General features: G+C 36.7%; 1 protein-coding gene across 6 annotated transcripts in view; it reads left to right on the forward strand.

The window, feature by feature from the left end:
- The window catches only part of TDRD3 (tudor domain containing 3), a 163,246-nt gene that overhangs the window by 61,860 nt on the left and 77,410 nt on the right, over window positions 1–23,976 (forward strand). For all 6 annotated transcript variants that reach the window (XM_045839149.1, XM_045839148.1, XM_045839152.1 and 3 more), the window contains 2 exons: window positions 14,216–14,376; window positions 19,371–19,512. In XM_045839149.1, coding sequence (XP_045695105.1) covers window positions 14,216–14,376; window positions 19,371–19,512 — 303 coding nt within the window. The remainder of the gene's footprint in view (window positions 1–14,215; window positions 14,377–19,370; window positions 19,513–23,976) is intronic.

Below are 23,976 nucleotides of genomic sequence, written 5' to 3' on the forward strand. Positions count from 1 at the left end.
TCCCTCAGGGAAATGGTGAACATCTGGTTACCTTCCCTTGGGAATAATTCTTCGTATACTTAAAGACTTGTAAATGTCACTGCCTTAGCTTTCATTTTTGCTAAAGCCATTTATCTTGGTTCCTTTGTTTATCCTCAGTGTCAAGTTTTTTGTTCAAATTCATTGTTCTCAGAGTTCTTTCCAGTTTTTATTTCTTTTTTTTTTTTAGTTGTGGTAGTAGTTCTCACACTTCATTGTACACCAGGATCACTCTGAGGCTTGGCTAAAACAGCACACTCCCACCCCCACCTTCACCCCCACCCATGCTTTCTGATTTAATTAAACTGGGAGAGAGCAGGAGACTTTGTATTTTTGGTCAGGTTTCTGTGAGTTGTTAATTCTTCTTGTCCAGGAAGCATACTTAGAAAATTGCTGAGTCATAGGGCCGCAGATGAGGCAGCAATCTTGGACAAGTTTTATGAGTGCAGAAATTTTTCACATGAAAAGTAACTAATATCAAAGCAGTGTCTGCACACTGTTACACTAGTTCATGTAAGACAAATTTGAAGGTTTCTGGATATTTTGTTTTTCATTGTCTCTTTATGTGTCTTTAGGGATTCTGAGAACTCGCCTCTGTTCTGAACTTATGGGGATGGTGAAGATAAGACTTTACTCTGCACCCTCCACTTTCTCAGAACAGTTTTTCCTTTAAAGTCTATTATACCATGGTCTTTTCAGGACTTCCTTTGAGTTTAGCGAACAATACTAAAAAACAACTTAAAAATCTTTGAATGTAGAAATTTTTGTGCTAAATTTTATCGTTAAAATTTTCTTAATGTTAAGTGACTTTAGCTTATATGTAAAATGATAAGATATGAAAAATAAATCCCTTTTTAGATGGAACAAATTGAGTTGGATGACCTCCTGCTCTTCCTCTTTGACTCTAACTCTATTTGTCTTTTCACTACCTACTTCTAATAGCAAATATACTTCCCTTTATAATAGTAGTGACAATGTTTTGACAAATAATCTAATAGAAATTTTGGAATCTGTTCCACAGAGATTGCTCATTTTATTTGTCTTTAGCTAAAACTCCATACACTATATAAAAATGTAACTGTTTTAGGCCAAAGTAAATGTTTAAGGCAGGGGTGTCAAACTCATTTTCACCAGGGGCCACATCAGCCTTGTGTTTGCTTTCAAAGGGCTGAATGTAACTTTAGGACTGTGTAAATGTAACTACTCCTTAGCAGTTAAGCGGGAGCTGGGCACTGCCGCTGGGTAGAAACAAGGTGCCAGGCAGATAAAACAAGGTGGAGGGCCGGATTTGGCTGGTGGGCTTTGTGCTTGCCACCTGTGGTTTAAGGAATATATTTTTGATGTGAGTTGAATTATTTGTGCTTCTTTGTAAAATAAGACGAATGCAGTAAAAGCCACTTTTTGGTGTCTTTATTGGAAGGTTTATTAACCAGTATTTTGCTATGTTAATGCTGAATGAATCATTTTAAAGACATGGTTCCAGTCACAAAATTATGTATATTGTAGTTCTTATTTAAAATAAATTTTAAATAAAAAATATTAAATAAATTTGTTTTAATTTGTGCATAAGATGTAGGACAATGTTAAGTAAGCACAGTATTTGAATAAGTAATCTGTTTGTTCTTTTGAACATGTCAGATTTGGGTATAAAAATACTATTTTCTAGTTTTCTTTTTATATTAATAAAGAATGAATGAATGAATGAATGAATGAACTGGGTTACCTAATGATTTCCAAATAGATCATACTGGAATTTAACTTTCCAAAAACTAATGTAGACAGAAAAGTTAAAATGTAAGATAGGCTAGCTGTCTCAGGAAGCAGACACATGGCTGTCATGTGTTTCAGATAGTGTGTGGAGAGGGAGGATAAATGATAGGGACTGGCAATGTATTGGAAAGATACATATTTTAGATCATCGGGCTAGACTTAAATCTTGATTCTCTTGCTTATTAGTTTTTGTGACTGCTGGCAAGTTTTTTAATCTTGCTAGATTTTAGTCCCTTATTATTCAAACATTATCTCCCTTATGACATTGAAGAGTGACGTGCTAAATGTTGTGCACTACATATGACAGGGATTGGGGACTGGGAGCAATTTAGGGTGGTGTTTTTTTCCTAGAGACCTAAGAACACATGAATCCTTATTACCTTGTTTGGGTATCTTGTTACTGAGAGATATCCAAGGACAACTGGACATTTCATTATTAACTGGGTTTTGACCCCCACCCTAATGCAGAACTCTATTAATTGAGCTATTATAAGTTCTGATGGTAATAGAATGAAAGCAGGACAGAAGCCATACTCTGACTATGTCTACCAAGTTCCAAGCTTGCCAGCGATATTACAACTTTTAAGAAAGAAAACTCAAGGACAGTGTGAGGGTTGGAGAACACGTGCCCCAATATTTAAGAAGTAAATAGTTAAGAAGCAAGCAGGCTGTGTTAGGAGCAACCTTACTTAGTCTGTGTTGTCCCTTCGAAAGGGCCTCAGCCATGTGTCTTCCATGCCCTTTGGAAGCTTATTCAGTGGGCCTCAGGGTCATATAATGTTCTGGAGAATCTCCAGGACAGAGAATAATTCTCTTTGGAGGAAGATTAAAGGAGTGTGGAGAGGATTCTACACTTTCTTTAAACTTCCTCTCCTGCGTGGCCAAAAATAAATGCTCATGTAGTGTGTATTTTTTCATTATAATTAGTAAGACTTAGTTCACACCATTCTCAACATTGGGGAATGCGACGGTGGAAAAGAAGAATGGAGAACTGGTAGGTCTGTGAGGAGGTAAGGAAGGTTGTGGGCCTGTAGCTAGGAGAAGACAGTTAACCCTGGACACACTGAATTACCTCTCTCCTGTTCAAAGGCACATCTTGGGCCTTCAGTAGGTCATGGTCATTTGGAGTTTGAAACTGGTCTTAATAATTTCTATTAATTATCACTGATTAATTTGGGAGAAAGTAGAAGGGCAAACAGATCAAGTAACTTTATCATTAATATGGTTTTGCTCAGGTACTTTTCTCTTTTGTTCCATTCACTCAACATTATTTTGCAGTTTTGTATTTTCTCCATAACCTTGATCCAGAGTTTTCAGACAAATTTAAAAAGTGGCAAGAATAGGAAGATGACATTTTCTCTGGGCTTCCAAGTCTGAGAGATTTCCCCATAGGCAGTTTATGATTAGTTTTTAGGCCTTAAAGATTTTGAGAGTGGAGGGATATGCGGTGGGGAAGCCACATTTTGCATCTTATTTTCTGAGTTTTTCAGGGCAGGCTTTGCATTTCTCCGATACTACAAAGCCCTGAAACATGGTAACTTGTAAGCTAAAAGTCATGGAAAAGTCATGACACAAAAGAAATAAAACTATAATTCTTTTTAACTGTTTAATATTTTTCATACTCTTCTCTAAGATTAATATTTTTCTCTAGTTATTTTCACTTTTAATCTTCCAACCAGTGTGTCCAAATCAATTATAAAATATAGGTTAACATAAAAAATTTGTTACCCAGTCCAGCTATGTGATGACCTTATGTGTTACTGTGGAGCCATAACAAGAAAGGCTTTCAGTTCTGTGTTTTACTTTTTTCACATAAGTTCTAGGACTGACAGGTTGTATATGCCTTTTTAAATGTGAAACTGATTAAAGAGTTAATTTTCCCAAATGGAAGTGACTGGCTCAAACTTTAGGCAATTCCAACATCAACCACAAGATGGCTTCACTGCCTTAAAATTGACAGTCTGGAGATAAGGTGTTTGTTTTTTTTTAATTGAAAAAATTAAGTTTTAACTTAAATCAAATGGTATTATTTCATATATATTAGTTTACTCTGTGCTAAGTAATAGAATTTACTATTATTCCTTTTAGTGAGATATTAAAATTAAACATATGCTTTTCGGAACAGTGGATTAACTGGAAGACTGATTTTTACCATGCTTTTTGTGTAAGTGCTTATTGGTCATTATTAATAGGACTTCTGTGGATTTTGAAAATGACTGAAAAAAAACAATATATATTGGGCAGATATGCTTCTGATAATTAAAAGCAAACTGTTCACCATACTTTTTTTTTTTTTTTAAATTCTCCCAGAGAACAAAAAGCTGAAGAGGTGAAGGATAGAGGTGTGGAAATAGGCAGATGACACACAGGGAGAAGTGTTGCTTTTGATGAGGAGTCCCATAGTGTTTTCCTTGTATTTCACTTGCTGTGATTACTCTGAATCATTGAGTAAAAGAAATTTTGTGCTGTGCTGTTACTTTGATCTATAAATTGATGCTTTTACAGGGATTTCAAGTTTGGGAAATGCTAGTCATGATTATGTTGTCTGTTTCTAAATTAACAAGCATATATGATAAACTTCTTTTAAAATTTTCTGAGTGAGGCTTTCAGAAATTCTTTCGGTAAACATATCATATCCATGATTCAGAAATTTCTCATTTATTATTGTTTATTGGTTATTTTTTAACATTTAAACTCTCTTGCTGTATATGAATATCATTTGAACAATTTGAGATCAGGATTTGGGAGTCCTTTCCCAAAGCCTTTTTTTTTTCAGTGTCCCTGATGCGACTGACCTGCTTCGCTCTTGATCTTTTTGTTATAAGCACCTAACTTATGTAGGAGAACCCTGGTTTCCAGTAAACTATTCTCCTCGTTTTCATTGAGAACCTACTCTGTGCCAGGTCCCATGTTAAGTAATTTATATGAATTATCTATGTAGTCTTCAGAACAGCACTGAAAATAGGAATTATTATTGACACCGTTTTACTTGAGAGAGGGGGGAACAGGAGCTTCCTTAAACTCAGGCTTCTCTTGCCGCAGCACCTTGATAATTGCCGTGTGAATGGAATGCCCTTCCCTCAGCTGCCAGGCAGACTACTATTTATTCTTCAAATTCCAGCTCAAATGCCACTTCTCTTCTAATTTTCTTGACCTTTTTTTGAGAAGATTTAACTTTTAACAGTTAATATTTCCATTGCCCTTTATACTTACATCTGCTCTTAGTATGTAAAAAATTTAGAATAATTTTAGAATGTGTAATAGAAAGAAGATAGACTTCACTGTGAGACAGAATTTGAATTCTAATTTTGCCTTTCTAGGTGCGTGACCTCTGGCAAAGTATTTTATCCTCTGCCCTCTATTTTCTCACTTAAGATACACAAATGATCCTAACATTATAGTTCTGGAAATAAACTAAATAACTTATGTAAAGATCCTACCACATTTTTAGCATATCTGTTAAGTGCTGAATAAAGTATAGCAAACATACAAGGGAATACTTTATTGAGCAGGTTTTGAGCGTATATTTGTGCTAAATTCAAAGGATGCAGAGATAACAGGACAGCTCTGTCTAATGATAGATTGAGAAGCCCACGCTATCAATATAGTGAAACAACTGTTAGGTCAGAACTATGTACAATGAAGGGGTAGCTCTCTCAGTTCAGTGAGGCAGGGGAGGTTGCTTTTCTTGCTAGACTGTTAGTTTTTGGTGATTTAATTCTCCGTGAAGGAACAGTGAGCAGATTCCTATTTGGGGGCATGTTTAAAATCTTAGGGTAGGAAGGTATGTATGTGTGTATAGGTATATAACTGTGCAAACCTGCGCTTGACCACTTGGTGCCATCAGTGTACATGAGTAAACAATGAGTATTGAAGGAAACAGGTTTTTATTAACAGGGTTACAACCTTGTGGGGTGGTTGCTGAGAGCACTCCTGTTCAGGGCCCTCCTCTTCCATGAAACCCAGGACTTCCCTTGCTTCCCAAAAAGCTACAAGCTAAAACCATGCCTAGAAGTTTCCCATATCCTTATCTGTCCATCAACTGATCATGGAAACAGATGTCTATGCTCTGGAATGTGCACTTGTGGGTTTCAGAGTTACCATCCTCCCGCAGCAGCTCTCTGGTTCAGGATCTGGTGTGCACTGTCCTCAGCCTCCATGCAGCAGTTCAGGGAACCATGTGCTGTGTTCACTATCCCAGCATGGGACCCTGCCTCCGGGAGTGGGCTGCCATCCTCTGTGGGGCTTAAGTCCTTGGTGGGCCCTGTATCTCCTGGTCCCATAAGGGCTCCTGTCTGTGTAGGGAGCAGGGCCAGAGGCCAAGAATGTTCAAATGCCAAAACCCCAGGGGGAGAGGTCTTGCACAAAGCTCTGAAGTCCCATACCAGAAATCCACATACCAAGAGAGTACCTTCTCCGTACATCCTTCAGAGAGGCAGAAGTTTGCAGTTCAGCATTCCTGGTTACAGTTCAGCTCCAAGCACCTCTCACATATCTGGGTAGCTGGCCTGGCAGGTCCCTGGAGCTCCATGAGCTCTGTCACTGTCTTCTCCAGGCAAACCTCCTAGGCAGACAGACCTTGTGGCTCACTTACTGACCTTTGGCCTGCTCTAATTTAAATGGTTGGCTTGGAACTTCCTATGTGATCTCCTGTCCTCTTCCATTTTTATAAGCTCTCCAGTGTCTTTGACCCTTTTCCGGCTACCATCTTTAGTCAGGGGAAGAGTTTCCAGGGACACAGAGGCATGAGGAGGGCATCTACCCTCCTGGCTATGTCACAGTCACTGCATGTTCTCATAGTCATGTACACAATTCACCCTGGGCAGCAGGCATCTCTCCTCCAGGAGGGCACAGCTGCTAATTTGCCTTTGTTATGCAATGTGTCTTCAATGCTGTACCTGCCACTGTTCCTTGCCCCCCAGTCCTGCCTTCAGGTGTTTTCCTATTATCAGGGAACCATTGCTCTGTACCCTGTTATAGGTATAAAGTTGATCCTTGGACAATGAGGGGGTTAGGGGTGTCAACTCCCATGCCTGCACAGTTGAAAATCTGCATGTAACAATTTTGACTCCCCAAATACTTACTAATAGCCTGCTGTTGACTAGAGGCCTTACTGATAACATAAAAAGTTAGTTAACACATTTTGTATACTATATGTACACATACTATATTCTTATAAAAAAGTAACCAAAGAAAAGAATACGAAAAGAAAATACCTTTATAGTATTTATTTCAAAATCTGCATATAGGTGGACCACACAGCCATGCTGTTCAAGGGTCAACCATATATATGTACACACACCCCATATATGGTATCATTATTTGTATTTGGAAAATAAAAACCAAAGCAGATTTCTGGCCAAGATGGAGGCATAGGTAGATATACTTTGCCTCCTCGCACTACCAAAAGAAGGACAACAACAAATTTAAAAACAAAAAATAACCAGAACTGCCAGAAAATTCAACTGTATGGGAAGTCCAGCAACCAAGGAGTTAAAGAAGAAATATTCATTCAGACTGGTAGGAGGGGCAGAGGCGGGCAGCTATGGCAGAGATGACATGTGGCAAGATGGTGGCTGGCGGACTGGGTGGTCCCACATCTGTGTGCGGATAAACTGGGAGGAACAATTGGGGAATGAGACAGACCATGCAACCCAGGGTTCCAGAGTGGGAAAATAAAGCCTCAAAATCTCTGACTATAAAAACTTGTAGGGGTTGAGGCAGCAGGAGAGACTAACAGCCTCACAGGAGAGTTGGTTGGAGGGATCCACAGGGTCCTAGAATGTATACAAGCACACACACCTGGGCATCAGCATCAGAAGGTCACACTTTGCTTGTGGGTAGCAGGGGAAGTGACTGAAAGCCACTCAAAACCAAGCAAGTGGCATTGTTCCCTCTCTGACCCCTCCCCACATACAATGTCACAACCCAGTGATGTGGGCTGCCCTGCCTTAGTGAATACCTAAGGCTCTGCCCCTTACAATATAACAGGCATGCTGAGACAAAAAAAATATGGCCCAAATGAAAGAAGAGATCCAAGCTCCAAAAATAGAACTAAATGATTAAGAGATGGCCAACCTATCAGATGCAGAGTTCAAAGCACTGGTAATCAAGATGTTCACAGAAATGGTTGAGTATGGTCGCAAAGTAGAGGAAAAATATTGAATGCTGTAGCCTGCTTTTATCATTTAGTGTTACGGCTTTAACATATGTCCATGTTACATATACCTATTATTCATTTCCTCTTTTGTATAATGTGAAATTGTGTAAATATACCTCGGTTTACTTATTCATCCTCCTGCTGATGGATATTTAGATGCATTTTATTTTGTTGTTATAATAGGTGCACTACTTCTAGAAAAAACGTGTGTATTTTTCCTAATGGACATGTGTACAAGTTTCTCTAGGGAATACAACCAGGAATTTAATTATTGTATGCTAGAGTTAAGCCAGTGTTCAACTTTACGAGATTATGTCAGGTTATTTTTCAAAGTGGTAATACCAATTTATATTACCTTTGGTAGTGTATACTGCTAGATCCTATGAATACATATACTATGAATACTTGAACTTATCAGAATGTTTTGATTTTGTAGTTGTAAAATATGTTATTTTTCCTCAGTCTGTTCTCTTCCCCTTCTTTCCATGTATATTTTAGTATAAAGTGATGATGTTTCTTAAAATACTTTGGAATTTTAATTGAAACTGCATCAAATCTGCAAATCAGCTTAAAAATAATTGACATCTTTATATAATATTACCAGTGAAACTCTGGTAAACTGCCTCTCTGAAGAAAAAAAGAAAACACCCTGACATGTAGCATTTGCCACTTCTCCCTGGATAAAACATTCTTACCGTGACTGATTACGAGCTACAGTCTGAAACCACTGAAGCTGGGACTAGGATGAAATGAGCAGAACAGGCTCTGGTGATCTGGTAGGAGCTGGCTCCAGCACAGTCCTGGATGTATCTCTTCATTTATTTAACTTTTTCATAAAATTTTATAGTTTCCTGAAAGTATATAGGTGTGTATGTTTTGTAAGCTGTATTCCTGGAAGTTTATATTGCTGGTGTAAATGGTATTCTTGAAAAATTGTTAATTTCTGTCTCTGTTATAGGTACATAGAAAGGCAACTGGTAATTGCAGAATGACCTTACATTATGCTAACTTGTACTTATTATTCTTAAGAACATGTCTGTATATTCCTTTATATTTTCTCTATAAATTTTCCTTTTGTGGACATTTCACATTAATGGAATCACATAAAATATCCTTTTTTTGTGTCTGACTTCATTCACTTGGTGTAGTATTATTGAGGTTAATCCGTGATATAGTACGTGTCAGTAGTTTAGTCCTACTTATTACTGAAAGAAGTATTATTCCAGTGTATGGATATACCACATTTTTCTTTTCATTTGCCAGTTTGGACAGCTAAGTAGTTATGCATAGCTTTTTTTTTATTGCTGCTAAAAATATGTTTTTAAATAATTAAAACTTCTCTTGATATAAATGAATGCTTGAAAAAATGAGCTCTAGGAAGTCTCTACTGAAGTGACTGAAAATGCTTTTGGAAGTAGTGATAGAGCAAAGAAAGAAATGAATTGTGGTTTGAAGTATTAAAAGGACTGTGGAGGATAAAACTTTTTGATTCTCTTAATTTTGACCCACTTTATGCATACTTATAATGGAAAATTGATCAGAACTTAATCATACTCATATATTCCTTCTGAGCATATGGCCCTGTTTCTAGGGTTAATAGGGAATGTGATGCTTACATTGTTACGTATAGGTTGAGAATTTTTTCCTAATATAAATTGATAAGATTTAAAAAAGAAATGGCTGGCAGATATTTCATAATATGATAGAATATCTATATTTAGATGGTTTTTAGAGTCCTGAAGAAATCTCAATTTTAACCTTTATATATGATCAGACTATATATAACTGATTTCTTTTCATCTAAACTTTGGGGAAACAGATTATAAATAAGAGTTTTATTTAACATGATCAATAATTAAGCCATTTAAATCTCATATTTCATATCAGTTGGTATCATTACTGAACAAAAGTGGGGTTAAGCAGCCTGTTGTCACTGACAGGCAAATTCCAAAGACAGAGTTTGGTGGGGTAGGAAACAGATCTTTATTAAAAGGTTGCAGTTTGGGAGGGTTGAGGACTCCCCAGCTCCAGGCTCATCTCTTCTGGAAAACTCAGGCAAAGCCCATCTGTTCCTGAAAAGACTAAAACCAAAAACCATGCCCCCAAATCCTGCTCCATCCTTATCTGTCTATCTTTAGAGCCTGAGGCTGTTAAATGGATGGCTTTCTGGGTTCAGGCTCATTCCTGGGGTCTGCTTGTGGGACTGGCACTGCCATCACCATTCAGCTTCCAGGACCTACCTGATCCCATAAATCCTCTGGCCTGCACCTCCACGCTGGTGGGTCCCAGAGGAAGAAGAGTGTGTGTATCCCTTCCCTTTGTTTAAATATACCAGCCCAAACTTCCACATGCTCAGAAAGGTACCCCGTCACCCCGCCCTACCCAGCCAATCCCATCCTTTTTTCCGGTTAGAGTGACAGGTCAGCACCTCCCCCTGCAGCCATGTTGACCTTTATGGTACATGCGTGACTACATGTCTGGTTCCACCTTCAGTTCGGGACCAGAAGAAGGTAGGAGGGCTTTTCCCTTTGCCAATCGCTCTTGCTGGTCTTGTGCAGACAGCACAATGACTTCTTCCAGTGCCGCACTAGCAGCGTGGCTTCACCTGTGCCACCTTGGGCATTTCCTGTAGCCTTTCCTTCACTTGGGGCACCATGCCTGTATCAGTATGACTAGTTAGGAATTCAAATGAAAGAGGTGTTTATCTGTCTAAGGAGAGGAAGGAATGAAGCCTGGATGATTTTTTTTTTTTTGCTTCTGAGAATATTTCTGGCAGATATTTGGTATCACTTATTAGAATTAGAGATCTTTACCTGGAGACAAAATGGTAAGTTATTTTTACCTACTTAAAATTTTTTACAGTAATTTATTTTACTTATTCCTTATTATTTATGCAAAAGAGGAAAATCAGACAGTAAAGAAATTTGTAGTCATAGGTTGGTCTTTGCCTTTCATTGTTTTTGTTTATAATTAATATTGTTTTTTTTTTTTTTGCTTTTGGGTTGCCCTTCATACTAGATGAACAAAAGTTTTGAAGTTAACTGTCATCCAGTTTTGTGACTGTTTTTAGATAATTTTAGATTCAGGGTTTAAGTTAGGATTTAGGATCTTAGATTCATAGCATTTTTTCCCTACTCTCTGAATTTTATTTAGCTTCAGTTCTCTATTTTTTTACTGCAGAGTATAATAAACTGAATATTATAAACATAATAATGACAGAATTTAGCATATCTGCTTGTTTGCTTATAGAATATTTCTGAATTGTGGAGTCACTAATTTTAGGGCTTAATAATTCAAATTGAGAAATGACTATCAAATGATTATGTATAATTTCATAATTTCTAAGGCAGGCCTAATAAAGAATACCTCCTTTTCATCTTTGGTTTTGAATCAGTTGAGAAATGAGTGGCAGATGTGGGTGAAAAATATCAACTTTACTATTGATAAAAATTAATTTGAAAGATGTAGATTAGTGGGAAGCCAAATGGATCCATTAACCAAACCAGAAACCGGGCAGACTTGTATTTTCATGGCAGTGCCAATCCAGTGAGAAGGCTGAGGTCCTTCCTCTGAGTCCCTATGCAGATCCTCTCAACAAAGAAGAGGGAAGATGAGCCCAATACATTATATTCTTCCCAATCAGTCCATAAGGGGGCATGTTAGTTTCCTGAGGCTGCTGTAGCACATTACCGTAATCTTTGTGGTATAAAATAACAGAAATTTATTCTTTTACCATTCCATAGGCCAGAAATCTAAAATTAAGGTATCATCAGGGTTGGTTCCCTTTGGAGTCTTTGAGGGAGAATCTGTTTCATGCCTTTCTCCTAGCTTCTGGAGCTATGGGTAATCTTTGTTGTTCTTTGGCCTATAGATGTGTAATGCCAATTTCTGTGTCCATCTTTACATGCTTTATTCCCTGTGTCTTCATGTTTATTTTTCCTTCTCTTGTCTTATAATGACAAGTCACCATTGGATTTTAGACCCACTCCAATCCAGGTTCATTTCGTCTCTGGTTACTGATCTTAACTATGTATGCAAAGTCCCTTTTTCCAAGTAAGGATATGTTTACAGTTCCATGTGAATGTATTATTTTAAGAGACCACTATTTAATCCACTGAAAAGGATGGAGAGGCCAGGAGTTAGAGTAAATAACTAAACTTGCTGCTTGCTAGAAAATATCAAGAGTTGGGGGCAGGTGTTCCTCCCTAGCATTCCACGGCTTTTTGTTCTTAGGGTCAACCAGAGGTAGGAGATCAGCAAAAATGGGCCCCTTCCTACCCTGTATTTGTGTCATTGGCATGACCTTTGATAGAATCTTTTAAAGCCATTGGTACATTTTGCGAGTATTAATCGTTAAAACTAGGTAAAATATATATCCACTTAACTGTGCACAAATAAAAGGCAGCTTACTACAATACGTTGAAAGCAAACAACCAGTGAGGGTGCCATGTCAACACCCTTGGGATGTGTGTAACTTCCAAAATTCCACAAAGATGCCTTGTGAGCTCTATGTCACATGGACTGAATGAGGGTTTCTTTGTTGCTCAGTATATGAAATATTATGAAAGTTTAATTTCTTTCTTACTAATAATTAAAAAGAAATAAGTGTTTCCCTTCCTCACCTAAATGGATGTGCACTTCTTAGGATGCATGAATCCCACTTCAGAACACATAGGTCTAGATCATTATTGATTGTCTAACAGAACTTTTTGCAGTGATTTAGACAGTCTTTATCAGTTTTGTCCAGGTATAGAATACTTGAATGTGGTTAATGAGACTGAAGAATTGAATTTTTAATTTTATTTTTTTAATAGACATGTGCTTGGTGGACTGTATTAGACAGTGCAGACTAGATATTTGTCGGTGTCTAGCCAAAGGTGTCCAACCTTCTGGCATCTCTGAACCACACTGGAGGAAGAGTTGTTTTGGGCTGCACTTTAAATACATTGTGACACGTAATCACACACACAAAAATCTCATACTCTTTTAAGTAAATTTACGATTTTGTGTTGGGCTGCATTCACAGCCATCCTGGGCTGCAGGTTGGACACCCCTAGGCAATAAATATTGGGAGTAGTAAAATACAGGGAATGTCTTTATTCTAATGACATTAACAAAAACAAAAGGAAGTTCATCCTGAATTAGCAACTTATCTACACTTACTGAAGGTTTCGTTTGAACTTGGAATTTTTGTTAATGACTAAAAATTAGATGGCATTTTAGTCTCTTTTCTCTAACTATATTATCTAGGCCTTTAACAAAATTATTCCTTTGCAAGCTGGTAAATACTGGTACTGGTAAATGCAGAGTAGAAATTTGTCAACTTGGGGACATGCTTACATGAGAAATTAACTGTAAATGCCAATCATTTCACATTTCTCTTTGTTGAAAGTTTAAAACCAGTATACACAGAAAGTTTTTATTTAAAAGACTATAACAGAAAATATTTTTTCATTGTAGATATACCATTTAAAGGTATAATATTTAATAATGTGAAAGTATTACTTTATGTTAAATTTATTTTTCAACCAAAAACAGATTTTGTTATTTCCCAATCATGCCACAATTGTGTCATTTCATAGCGTGTTTAACCTAATAGCCAGTTCATAAGTTATATTTTTGCCTTTGATTGATTGTGGCCAGAGAGAACATTTTTTTTCTCATTGATAATGCCTATAATATAGTGTTAGATTTAAACTCATTTAAAAAGGAAATGTGAAAGTAAATATAGTTCATATTTCTTAAACTTTATGTAGTTTAAGTTTTAGAGTATTGTAGTCTTTATTTATGCCAGGAGAGGGTGTACATTAAATTTGAGGTTTTTGAGCAAAAGAGCATTCCTTTTAACGACTGCTGTAAAGTTGCTATTTCTCAAAAATATTACAAACTCTTTAATTCCAGAATATTCTTTAATGTACATGGGAGGAGAAGGGAGATCTGTAAGAATGATTTAGAGCACATAAGACTAAAAACATCTATTAATACACCTTTCAGCCAGAAACATAGTTTTGTTCTCCTAAAGTTTTCATGTCACTTTCTGGAAATGAATTCAGAATTTTTTTTTATATTCTCTAGGAGACTGTTTTGAAGTTTTATCTTTAAATACAAAAGACAACCCCAGTATATGTTATATCATTTCAATTTTGACCTTATTTAATTGAAATTATCATTATAAATTATAATGCATGACCGTTAAAGAAAAGAGATCATAAATGAAAACAAATCTATGGCTAGAAAGTGATAATTTATTTCTTTGTGTTTCCACAGCTTGAAGGTCCATGCGTTTTGCAAATTCAAAAAATTCGCAATGTTGCTGCACCAAAGGATAACGAGGAATCTCAGGCTGCACCAAGAATGCTGCGTTTGCAGATGACTGATGGTCACATAAGCTGCACAGCAGTAGAATATAGTTATATGTCAAAAATAAGGTGATTGGCACTTTATTTTATATATTTGTTACAGTGTTTTATGTGCTGTTCAAGATGGATTTTATTTTAGGAACTTTGAAAAGAAGGAATGAACTCTTAAGCATATTACAATTTTTCAGAAAAAATTAAAAGTTTGTCTTTATTTTATCTGTATAGAAAAATAGTTAAGAAAGGTGTTAGTTACTCCTTGTTTCAATGTTAATTATAGAAACACAAATTTAAGGTGTTCTTGTATGGAAAATAATCTTTTTAATTATTTTCAGTAAGTTTTAGGTCATTCAAAAATTTCCTAGTACAAACAGAATTTTTTTAACTACATTACAGTCTAGTTCTTGGACAATGAGCTATGTCCATCACCACACTATTTAGTGTACAAAAGTTCATAGGCTAATGAGTTTTCTAAGGAAATGACTAACACTAGGGAGGTTTGTATGCCACCCTACTGGAACTCCATAATAGAAAAATTTTCCAAATCCTTCTTTTGGCTCTTTTCATGAGAGGCTTTTAGAGTCAGGCCTGTTAGAATGGAGAAAAGCAATGGGGGGTGGGGGTAGGAGTGGGAGAGTCTCTTTTTTCTGAAGTGGAAATTTTCATTAGACATTTGTAATCCCCCTTTTTTTGTCGTCTTAGTCATTTTATCTGTTTATGTTTGCTGCTTTGAACTTACTATTTAATGTAAATTTTGAGACTATACTCTTCTCCTGAGTAAGCATTTGACAAGTATGTAGCATCTATTGTGTTTCAGTTCCTTACCTGGAGCTGGGGGTACAAAGGTAAACAAGGTTTAGATTTTGCCACTAGATAGCTCATATGCTAATGAGAGAGGCACATAGGCTTATAAATTATAATAAACATATAACTGAAAGGACTAGGAGTCTAGAAAAATTACCTTTACTTGGAGGAGCCAAGGATGGGACTTAAAATATGAATAGATGCTTTGACAGAGATGAGAGAGGAATAGCACATGCAAAGACATCGTGTTCTGACAACAGGTGAAGAAACGTTTCCTCTGAAGGAGCTATGTGGCAGAAAGTGTGGAAGGTTGAGACCTTGAATATACCATGCTGAGTGATTCCCCTTCTTTGTTTTTTTTCCTTCAACCAGCATCTTTCTCTCTAGTAAGGGTACCTGCTTCCTTAGAAGATATATGTTTGTTTAAAATGTTGATTTCATATACAAAGGGGGGTTATTGACTTTGTGATTATGTTGTTTTCTTCTTGAAGAGTAGGAGGATTCCTGCTTTTGTGAGAAATACAGCCTTTCCTTTGACAAATTCAGTGAGACCCCCTACAACGGAGTTCACAGATGACTCAGATGGTAGACTGACCACATAATGGCTCATTCTCTGATTTTATGGCTGAGTGTATCTATGAGGTAAATGAAAGCAAGATTAGCCCAGAGAGGAGGGTCTCTTATGCTATCCACTGCCTCCTTTCTTTGAATTTATTACAGTTTGAGAATTGAAAAAATCATTGCTTCTTGCTCATTCCCTCATTGAAATAGCATGTCTACTTTGTTGCTGTAAAAGCCACTTCAGAACTGTTCTAACATGAACAATTTGGGAGACTATTTTCAAAATACATTTGGTTAGTAGTTATCTTGGAAGGTAGAACTGACTAGGGGGGATAAACAAAGAGCTGGTACAGAATGTGTTGCTTACAGTGGGCATTGCATTTTTCTGGGGTGCTTCTTTCCACTCTTTCATCCTATGTCTTGCCTCACTTCTCCCTATTTTCTTGTTTTTCTGTTTTGCTTAAAACAGCAATACAGAGAGAGTAAAGGTACTCTGGGGTGCCAATAAAGATAATAATTAAACCAAAATATGTTCTCTGAATTAGAGTTAGTTATGGCCCTGAAAGTGATGCAATAAACATTATTTTAAAACTTTAGCACCTACTTATCCTTTTCTGGGAGTGGGGCTATAATTTAGTCTGTTGAGTGCAAGTCTTTGTCAGTTATCATAATGAAATTGTGATACCAAACTCAGGTCCAGCTGCCTGCACTCTGAAAGCCAATACTGTAGAGATGGGTGCTGATGTAAGGAAAGGCAGTTTACTCAAATGCAGCAGCCCTAGAAGATGGCAGGCTCCTGTCCTACAGACCACCTCAGCATCTCAGTGCAGGCAGAGGATTTTATTAGGAGGGAGAGAGATGGCACAACAAGGAGATTGGGGGAGGGGTTTGAAATTTTTCTATATGTAAATCAGCATAGTCTGTTTTGATGATTATCTTGAATCTGGTCAAGAAAAGGTGTGTTTTTGTTGTTGTTGTTGTTGTTGTCGTCATTGTTTAATGGCTGAGAGTCAGCAAGTCTCCTGGAGCCATAACATCCAGTTGCTGGCGTCAGCTCCCTTTGAAGTTGGTTCCTGGAACTCTTTCACAAATATGCTGTTTGTCTATGGGTTACATATTAGTTTACAGTTCATCTTTTCCAAAAACACGTTTAACAGAAGTGTTACAGGGATGTGTTACAGCTGTATTTAGGTCCATCCTCAAATAATTTGATTTTTTTCTTTTAAGTTTTAAAGTTATAGTGTCACAATTTTAATGCACCAGTAATTTGTATCCTATTTTTAAAGATCTTATGTAGTTTTTTATATGTTCATTTTATATAATTCTACATTTTTCAGTTTTACCAGTTCGTAAAAAATTATTGGCTAAAAAGATGGTTTTGAAGAATACACATGGGTTTTATGTAAATAATATATAAGTTTATTAGTAATTTCTTTAGAGATAAAGAGTACAGCATCCTGGTATCCTTGGTGTTTATTTTATTTATCCCTAAACAATGACTATAGAGTTATGAAAATTTGGATCTGCTGATTGCCTGGAGTTGGGAAGAACGTCTTCACTTAGTATGACTATTCAGCTGTTGCTGATCTTCAAGTGTGATCGATACTGTCCTAAGTTTACTATATATAACATAACAGAACTATACTTTAGGGGTAGGTAAGGCTGTTTATGACCCTTTATTTTGTAAGTTACATGTGATGACTAAGAATGATTAATGTTGGGGTCCTCAGAATAATTTTTATCAGATAATGTCTTTGAAAATGGTGTTGGAGGAGAGTCGTACAAATACCCTGGACCATCAGAGAAATGAACAAGCGAGTTCTAGAGCCAATTAAGCCTGAAACATCACTAGAGATTAAAAAAAAAAAAAAAAAAGACAAAACTGAAGCTATCCTCCTTTGGGCACATCATAAGGATGCAGGAAAAGACAGTGATGCTGGGAAAAATAAAAGACAGCAGGAAAAGAGGAAGATGAAGTGGATGGTTTGGAGATGGATGGACTTCAGAAAAGAAACCACAGGGCCTGGGCCTACAGGAGCTGAGCAGGGCTGTAGCGGACAGGACACCGTGGACGTCACGCATTCACAGGGTTGCCAGGAGTTGGAGCTGACTTAGTGGCCTGTTACACACAATGTCTTGCAATCTTTGAAGCTTTAAAAACAGGAATATTCTATTTCTTGTTGTTAATAACTATTTTATCAACTGTTTTTAATAGACCAGGTCTTTCACTGATTTACTATTGCATATATCAACACTTGGTGAATTTCATGAGCTTTTGAAATGTGAACAATGTAAAGCCATTTCAGCATGGTTTTCTAATTCATTCTAAGTGTTTTAGGACAGTTTTTACTCCTATTTGAAGTGCTTTGTCCCTTGTCAAATGTGCAAAGAGGTGGATGCGGTGGGACTGGGTATATGTGCTTTAACTTTAGAATAAACCGATGTGACAAAAATGTATTTCATGGATTTCTTCCATTGATTCTTTTACCCAAAGATTGGTAGCAGGATAAACATCTTGTCTCCAGTTTCTGTAAAAGGGGTTATGGTGTAATGTTTGTTCCCAAACTGAAAATATTAGTCTATTACAGAAAAATTCTTTTAATGTTAAGTGTGTTTTTATTTATCAGTTTATTAGTTCTACATGTAAATGAGATCATATGGTATTTGTCTTTCTCTGACTGGCTTATTTCACTTAGCATAATAATCTCCAGGTCCAGCCATGCAGTTTCAAAAAAGTTAGTATGTTTTAGAGCAGCAATTTTCAACCTCTTTCATCTCATGGCAGAAATGAACTAATTACTAAAACTCTGTGGCACATCAGAAAACATTAAATATTTTGCTGATCTGACAAAAAGTAGGTATGAGTGTAGTTTTGATTCATGCACAATGGATGACTATTGGTGTGTGGGCTGTGGTCATTTTTTTAAATTTGGCAATCTGAGGGAAAAGAGGCCAGTGCCTTTGACTAAATAGTCAGGTATTGCATGTTTTAAAAATTCCTGTGCCACACTGTTTGAAAAACCACTGTTTTAAACAAAACTCATTTGATCTTTAACTGCATGGTTAACGAGAAAGAGCGTTGTTTTCCTCTGACCGTTGTGGCTCAGTTGGTTGGGCATTGCCCCACAAAGTGAAAGATTGCTGCTTTGAGTCCCATTGAAGGCACATGCCTGTTGTTGCAGATTTGGTCCCTGTTTGGAGTGCAGGTAACCAATTGATGTTTATCTCTCACATTAATGTTTCTCTTCCTCTGTGTCTCCCTCTTTTCCCCTCTCCCTAAAAATTAAATAAGTAAAATCTTTTTTAAAAGGTTATTATTTTTTGTGCATTATGGTAGCTCATATAGATGTAAAATTTCTAGGAATATTACTGGTCAGATATCTTTTCCTGTAATAAAATTTAATTTTGTAATATAGTATATCTTTGCAATGTATAGCCAAAGCTCAGAGAAAAAAATAGCAAATCATATTTGTGCAGCATGGCATTACTGAGAAAATAACTTTCATAGCTTTTATTATATTTATCTTTACCATGCATTTATGAGGTATGAATTTTATTGTCTGGGTTTTTTTTTATTCCTAAAAAATAGTTTTTATGTTAGCTGATTTTGAAGAACTTGACAAAGTCATAATCTGAGACTGACTCACAGTTTTGAGAAGGAGCTTCAGCTTGTCTTAACTTTGCTTTTTTCTTTGCTTTAGCCTGAACACACCACCTGGAACTAAAGTTAAGCTCTCAGGCACTGTGGACGTAAAAAATGGATTCCTGCTCTTGAATGACTCTAATACCACAGTTCTTGGTGGTGAAGTGGAACACCTTATTGAGAAATGGGAGTTACAGAGAGTAAGTGTGAACTAAGAAGAATGTCTTCAACTTTTAAAACATTACACTCTTTTTGTTGCATTCTGTGTTTTAAGGATACCTTTCCATAATGAATAGTAACATTATTCCTTGTGTCAGAGTTGAATAGAATGGAGTACAGGGATCTTTATAGAAAGTATCTTCCTTTGTTTAAGTACATTGTTCCTCTAATGCAGATGTCATTTTTCAGTATTTTTTCACTTATTTTTGAAAATTCATGTTTTACTGACTAGTTTTCAAAACAAGTTATACCTTGTGTGTAATGTATATAATTGTTTATGCAAAAACAAGTGTTTGCACATATACACACAATAATACATCTTTCTCTCATCTACATGCATGCATACATACATACATACATACATACATACATACAAGTGAGTACAAGTTAGAATTTCACTGCATTGAAGGGGTTCTTGTGACTAGGTGCTTCCTGGTCACCTTAGGTGATGTTTCCCCCATGTGTGTTAACAGTATCTTCACCCTTGTAGTCATGTAGTCTGTCTAGTAATTGTTTTTTCACTTTGCTTCCGTTAACCAGTTCTCTGGATCCACTGCAGTCAGATCTCATGTCTGTCCCTTTCTTCCCAGATGGATTGCTGTTATGATAATTTAAGTCTTAGTATCTCTTGCCTGGACTGCTGCAGTAAACTTTTAACTGATCTCTATATATATTCTTTCTCCGTCTTCTAATCTAGTTTATGCACTTCTGCCATATTATCTTCCTTAAGCATAACTCAGAACAGATCACACCCTGCTTTTATTTCAAATGCCTTAGTTTAGGATTCAGTTCCATTTATAACCTAACCCTAGTTCCAGTTTACCTTTTCAACTCTCTAAATTTTTTTTCATAGATTTTGTTTCAGCCAAGTGGAACTACTTTATCTTTGATTCTCTGTGCTTTCCTCAGTTATATGTTTAACTAAAAAAAAAAAAAGAGTGTTCCACTATACACCATTCATCTTGTGTTCTCCTTCCAAATCCCTGCCTGGCCAAATTGTCTTTGTGCTTTTAGACTCAGATCAGATGCTTGTTTCTTCACAAAGTGAAACTGTGGCTCTTTTATTGAATTCTTGGGACACTTTAGCCATGTTAAGAAGTGTATTACTTTTTACCTGGCACTAAAATTATGTTTATTTCTTTTCTCCTTTAATAGATGATAGGCATCTTAAGGTCTGAATTTTTGTTTGTGTCATTTTTGTTTAGTTCTACAAATATTTGCTGAAAAGTGTGTAGGTATTGTTCTGAGTTCTTGTATCTATATATCATGCAATCCTTTTAATAGTCTTGTGAGGGGGGTTTTATGTCCATATAGATCAGAAAATGGACTTTAAGACCTGTTAGCTAACTTGCTTTATGATTATGTTATTGGTAGAAAACGAGTTCTTATGGTGTCACGAGGAAATAAATTTTCTGAACTGGCACGGGAGGATGGGGCTCTGTGGTATGGTTTATTAATGATGTGTAATTAAGGGGGTTTCCCTCCCAACTTCCCAATGTCCCATCTCCATCCGTCTCACCAAAGAAAATGTCCGGCATTGTCCTCAGTAAGGCCAAGACAAAAGCCACTGTGCAGAGTTTCTACTTCATTTTAAAGTCAGGTCCACTCCAGCGTCCAGCTAGCTTAGGGTATGTTCGCAGCAGCAGTCCATTGTTGTGCTGCAGTATTCAGGCTCCCTCCTGGAGCCCGAGTCTGCAGTCCCCACAGCCATGGGTCATGCGGCTGCTCAGGCAACATGGCCACGGAGTAAAGAAGATAGTGCACCACTCAAGTGAGGGTCATCGGGAGAGAAAGGGAGAGAGAAAGAGAGCTTAGTTTTTTGGAGCCTGCAGGTGTTTGATGATAAGTGGTGACAGTCCCTATCCAGGTATCTTAGTTTGTGTTTCCAGCTGCTCTGGTGGCAGAATCCACATGGCTGCTGGCCATGTGGCTGCTAAGGCCACATGGCTATGGAGAGAGAACATGAGAGCGCATGGGGCAAACACGTTGCCAGGTGAAAGAGTGACAGCACTTCTCTGTTTCCCTGGGATTATAACCAGGAGCTTGGCTTGAGATGGACCAGGTGCTATTTCAAAAGAGCCAATCAACTTTCCATGCTTTTGTGGGCTTCCATAGGTTTACACCTCTTAGTTAAACTGACAGGCCTTTATCGTCCAGCACCTCCTCCTATAACCCCCAACAATCCATCACAGGGCAGAAGGAGGGGTGTTAATCCTCTTGGCAGAGCACAATGCTGTGGTCCCCTGGAGTGTGAAGCTGTAGCTTCCCGGTGGAGCAGACAGGCTCATGCATCCAATTTTATGAAGCTCAATGTCTAAGTGCCTTAGCTCCCCTTTGCTAGCTAAATACTAAGGTAACCATTAGACTGCTAACAGGTGATGATCTGAGCATTCCTGTATCTCCACCTGGTAGCTCTGAGTCTTACATGTAATAAATATTATAACATAATTGTGAAATGAAGGAATCACAAAACATATAAAGCTAACTACTCCTTAAGCTCAAATTGATGTTCTTGTGCTATTCTCAAATCTTGCCTAAGTGAGCCAAGTGGCCTAGCAGTATTTCAAGCTTTGGTATTTTATGATATATTACTTTTTTCTGTTTTCTTAGATGGAAAGTGTACCTGTTGGGGGGGTAAATAGATAATGAGAATTAAGAACAGTTTTTATTTCCTAGTGCTCATTCCTTATGATAATAATAAGCTACCTTTTCGACTGCTATACTATGTAGTATAAGATAATGCTTCATAACTTTGTTGTTTAGTTGAAAACATTACAAAAGCAAGTACATGGTTGGCTCTTTACATAAAGAGCCAAGTTTGTGAACTTTGAATTTCCCAGCGAAATCCCACTCATTTTATGTGGTCCTTTCTTTTACAAGTTGGTATTTTATAGTTTGTATTATAATTAGAGTTTTTAAAAAATGTAATAAGGTGTTCTAAAGTCGGACCAACATCTTACATAATTTTCCCAACTAAGCCAGAATTATTACTACTTCACTGACTGAAAAGTCAGTTATCACTCTAGGAACTTCCTTGTTCCCCACACACCTGCATGCAGACACATGCACGCAGATTAGTAGTAGTTTGATAGTTGTCCTTGTAATGCTTTATTGTATATCTTTGCACTTTGTTTCCTGAAAGCCTATTAGTATTTCTTGTAAGGCAGCAATAAAAATTTACATTAAAAAGAGTTTAAAAACATCTTAATATAATTATAGTTCTCTTTGGTTTTATATTTTTTTTGATTTGGTAACCATAGTGATGTGGAAACCATGGAGAGTTCAGTTACTTGAGCATCTGGCAGGTAGTACACATAGGAATCATAAACCATGGAGTTAATTTGGGAATTAAAAAGACTCTAAATATTATTATAAAATAAATAGGGGAAGAGACTATTGAACAGTATTTAAACTATATGTGGTGTTGTAGCTGTAGCAAGCTGATTATATACTCGGGGGGGGGGTGGGGGGGGCGTGGAAGAAAAGAAGAAATGTGTTTATCTTCCCAAAGTGAAACTCTGTACCATTAATCATCAACTTTCCATTCCCCTCCTCCTCCCAATCTCTAGCAACCATGATTCTACAGTACTTTCTGTCTCTATAAATTTGACTACTTTAGGGACCTTATGCAAGTGGAATCACACAATATTCTTTTGTGTCTGGCTTAGTTCACTTAACATAATGTCTTTTAAGTTTCATTCATATTGCAGCATGTGTCACAATTTCTTAACTTTAGGCTAAATAATCTAGTGTGTGTGTGTATCTGTATCACATTTTGTTCATTCATCACTGATAGACATTTAGCATTGTTTTTAACTTTTTTGGCTATTGTGAATAATGCTGTTATGAGCATGGGTGTATAAATATCTGTTCAAGTTTCAGCTTTTAGTTCTTTTGGGTATATAGTTAGAAGTAGATTCAGGGATCACGTGGTTATAGTTTAACTTTTTAAAATAACTGTCATTTGGATTTCCACAGTGACTGTACCATTTTACATTCCAATCAGCAATACACAAAGGATCCAGTTTTTCTACATCTTTGCCAACTTGTTATTTTATGTTCTTTATTTTTTTAATATTAACTATCCTATTAGGTGTGAAGTGGAATCTTATTGTGGATCTGATTTGTATTTCTCAAATGATTAGTGATGTTTGGCATTTTTTTCATATGCTTATTGTCCATTTGTATATCTTCTTTGGAGATATATGGTCTATTTAAGTACTTTGCCAATTTTTTTAATTGGTTTGTTTTTTTTCTGTTTGATTTCTGAATATATTCTGAATATAAATTCCTTCTCAGTTACAGAATTTACAAATGTTTTTTTATATTTCATGGATTTCCTTCTTACTCTGTTGATACTGTCCTTTGGTGCACAAAAGTTTTTAGTTTTGATGAAGTTCAATTTTATCTTTTTGTTTTCTTTTGTTACTTGTACTTTTGGCATC

Source organism: Phyllostomus hastatus, unplaced genomic scaffold (genome assembly GCF_019186645.2).
Source record: "Phyllostomus hastatus isolate PE091 unplaced genomic scaffold, TTU_PhHast_1.1 phas_contig_29, whole genome shotgun sequence".
Classification (NCBI taxonomy): domain Eukaryota; kingdom Metazoa; phylum Chordata; class Mammalia; order Chiroptera; family Phyllostomidae; genus Phyllostomus; species Phyllostomus hastatus.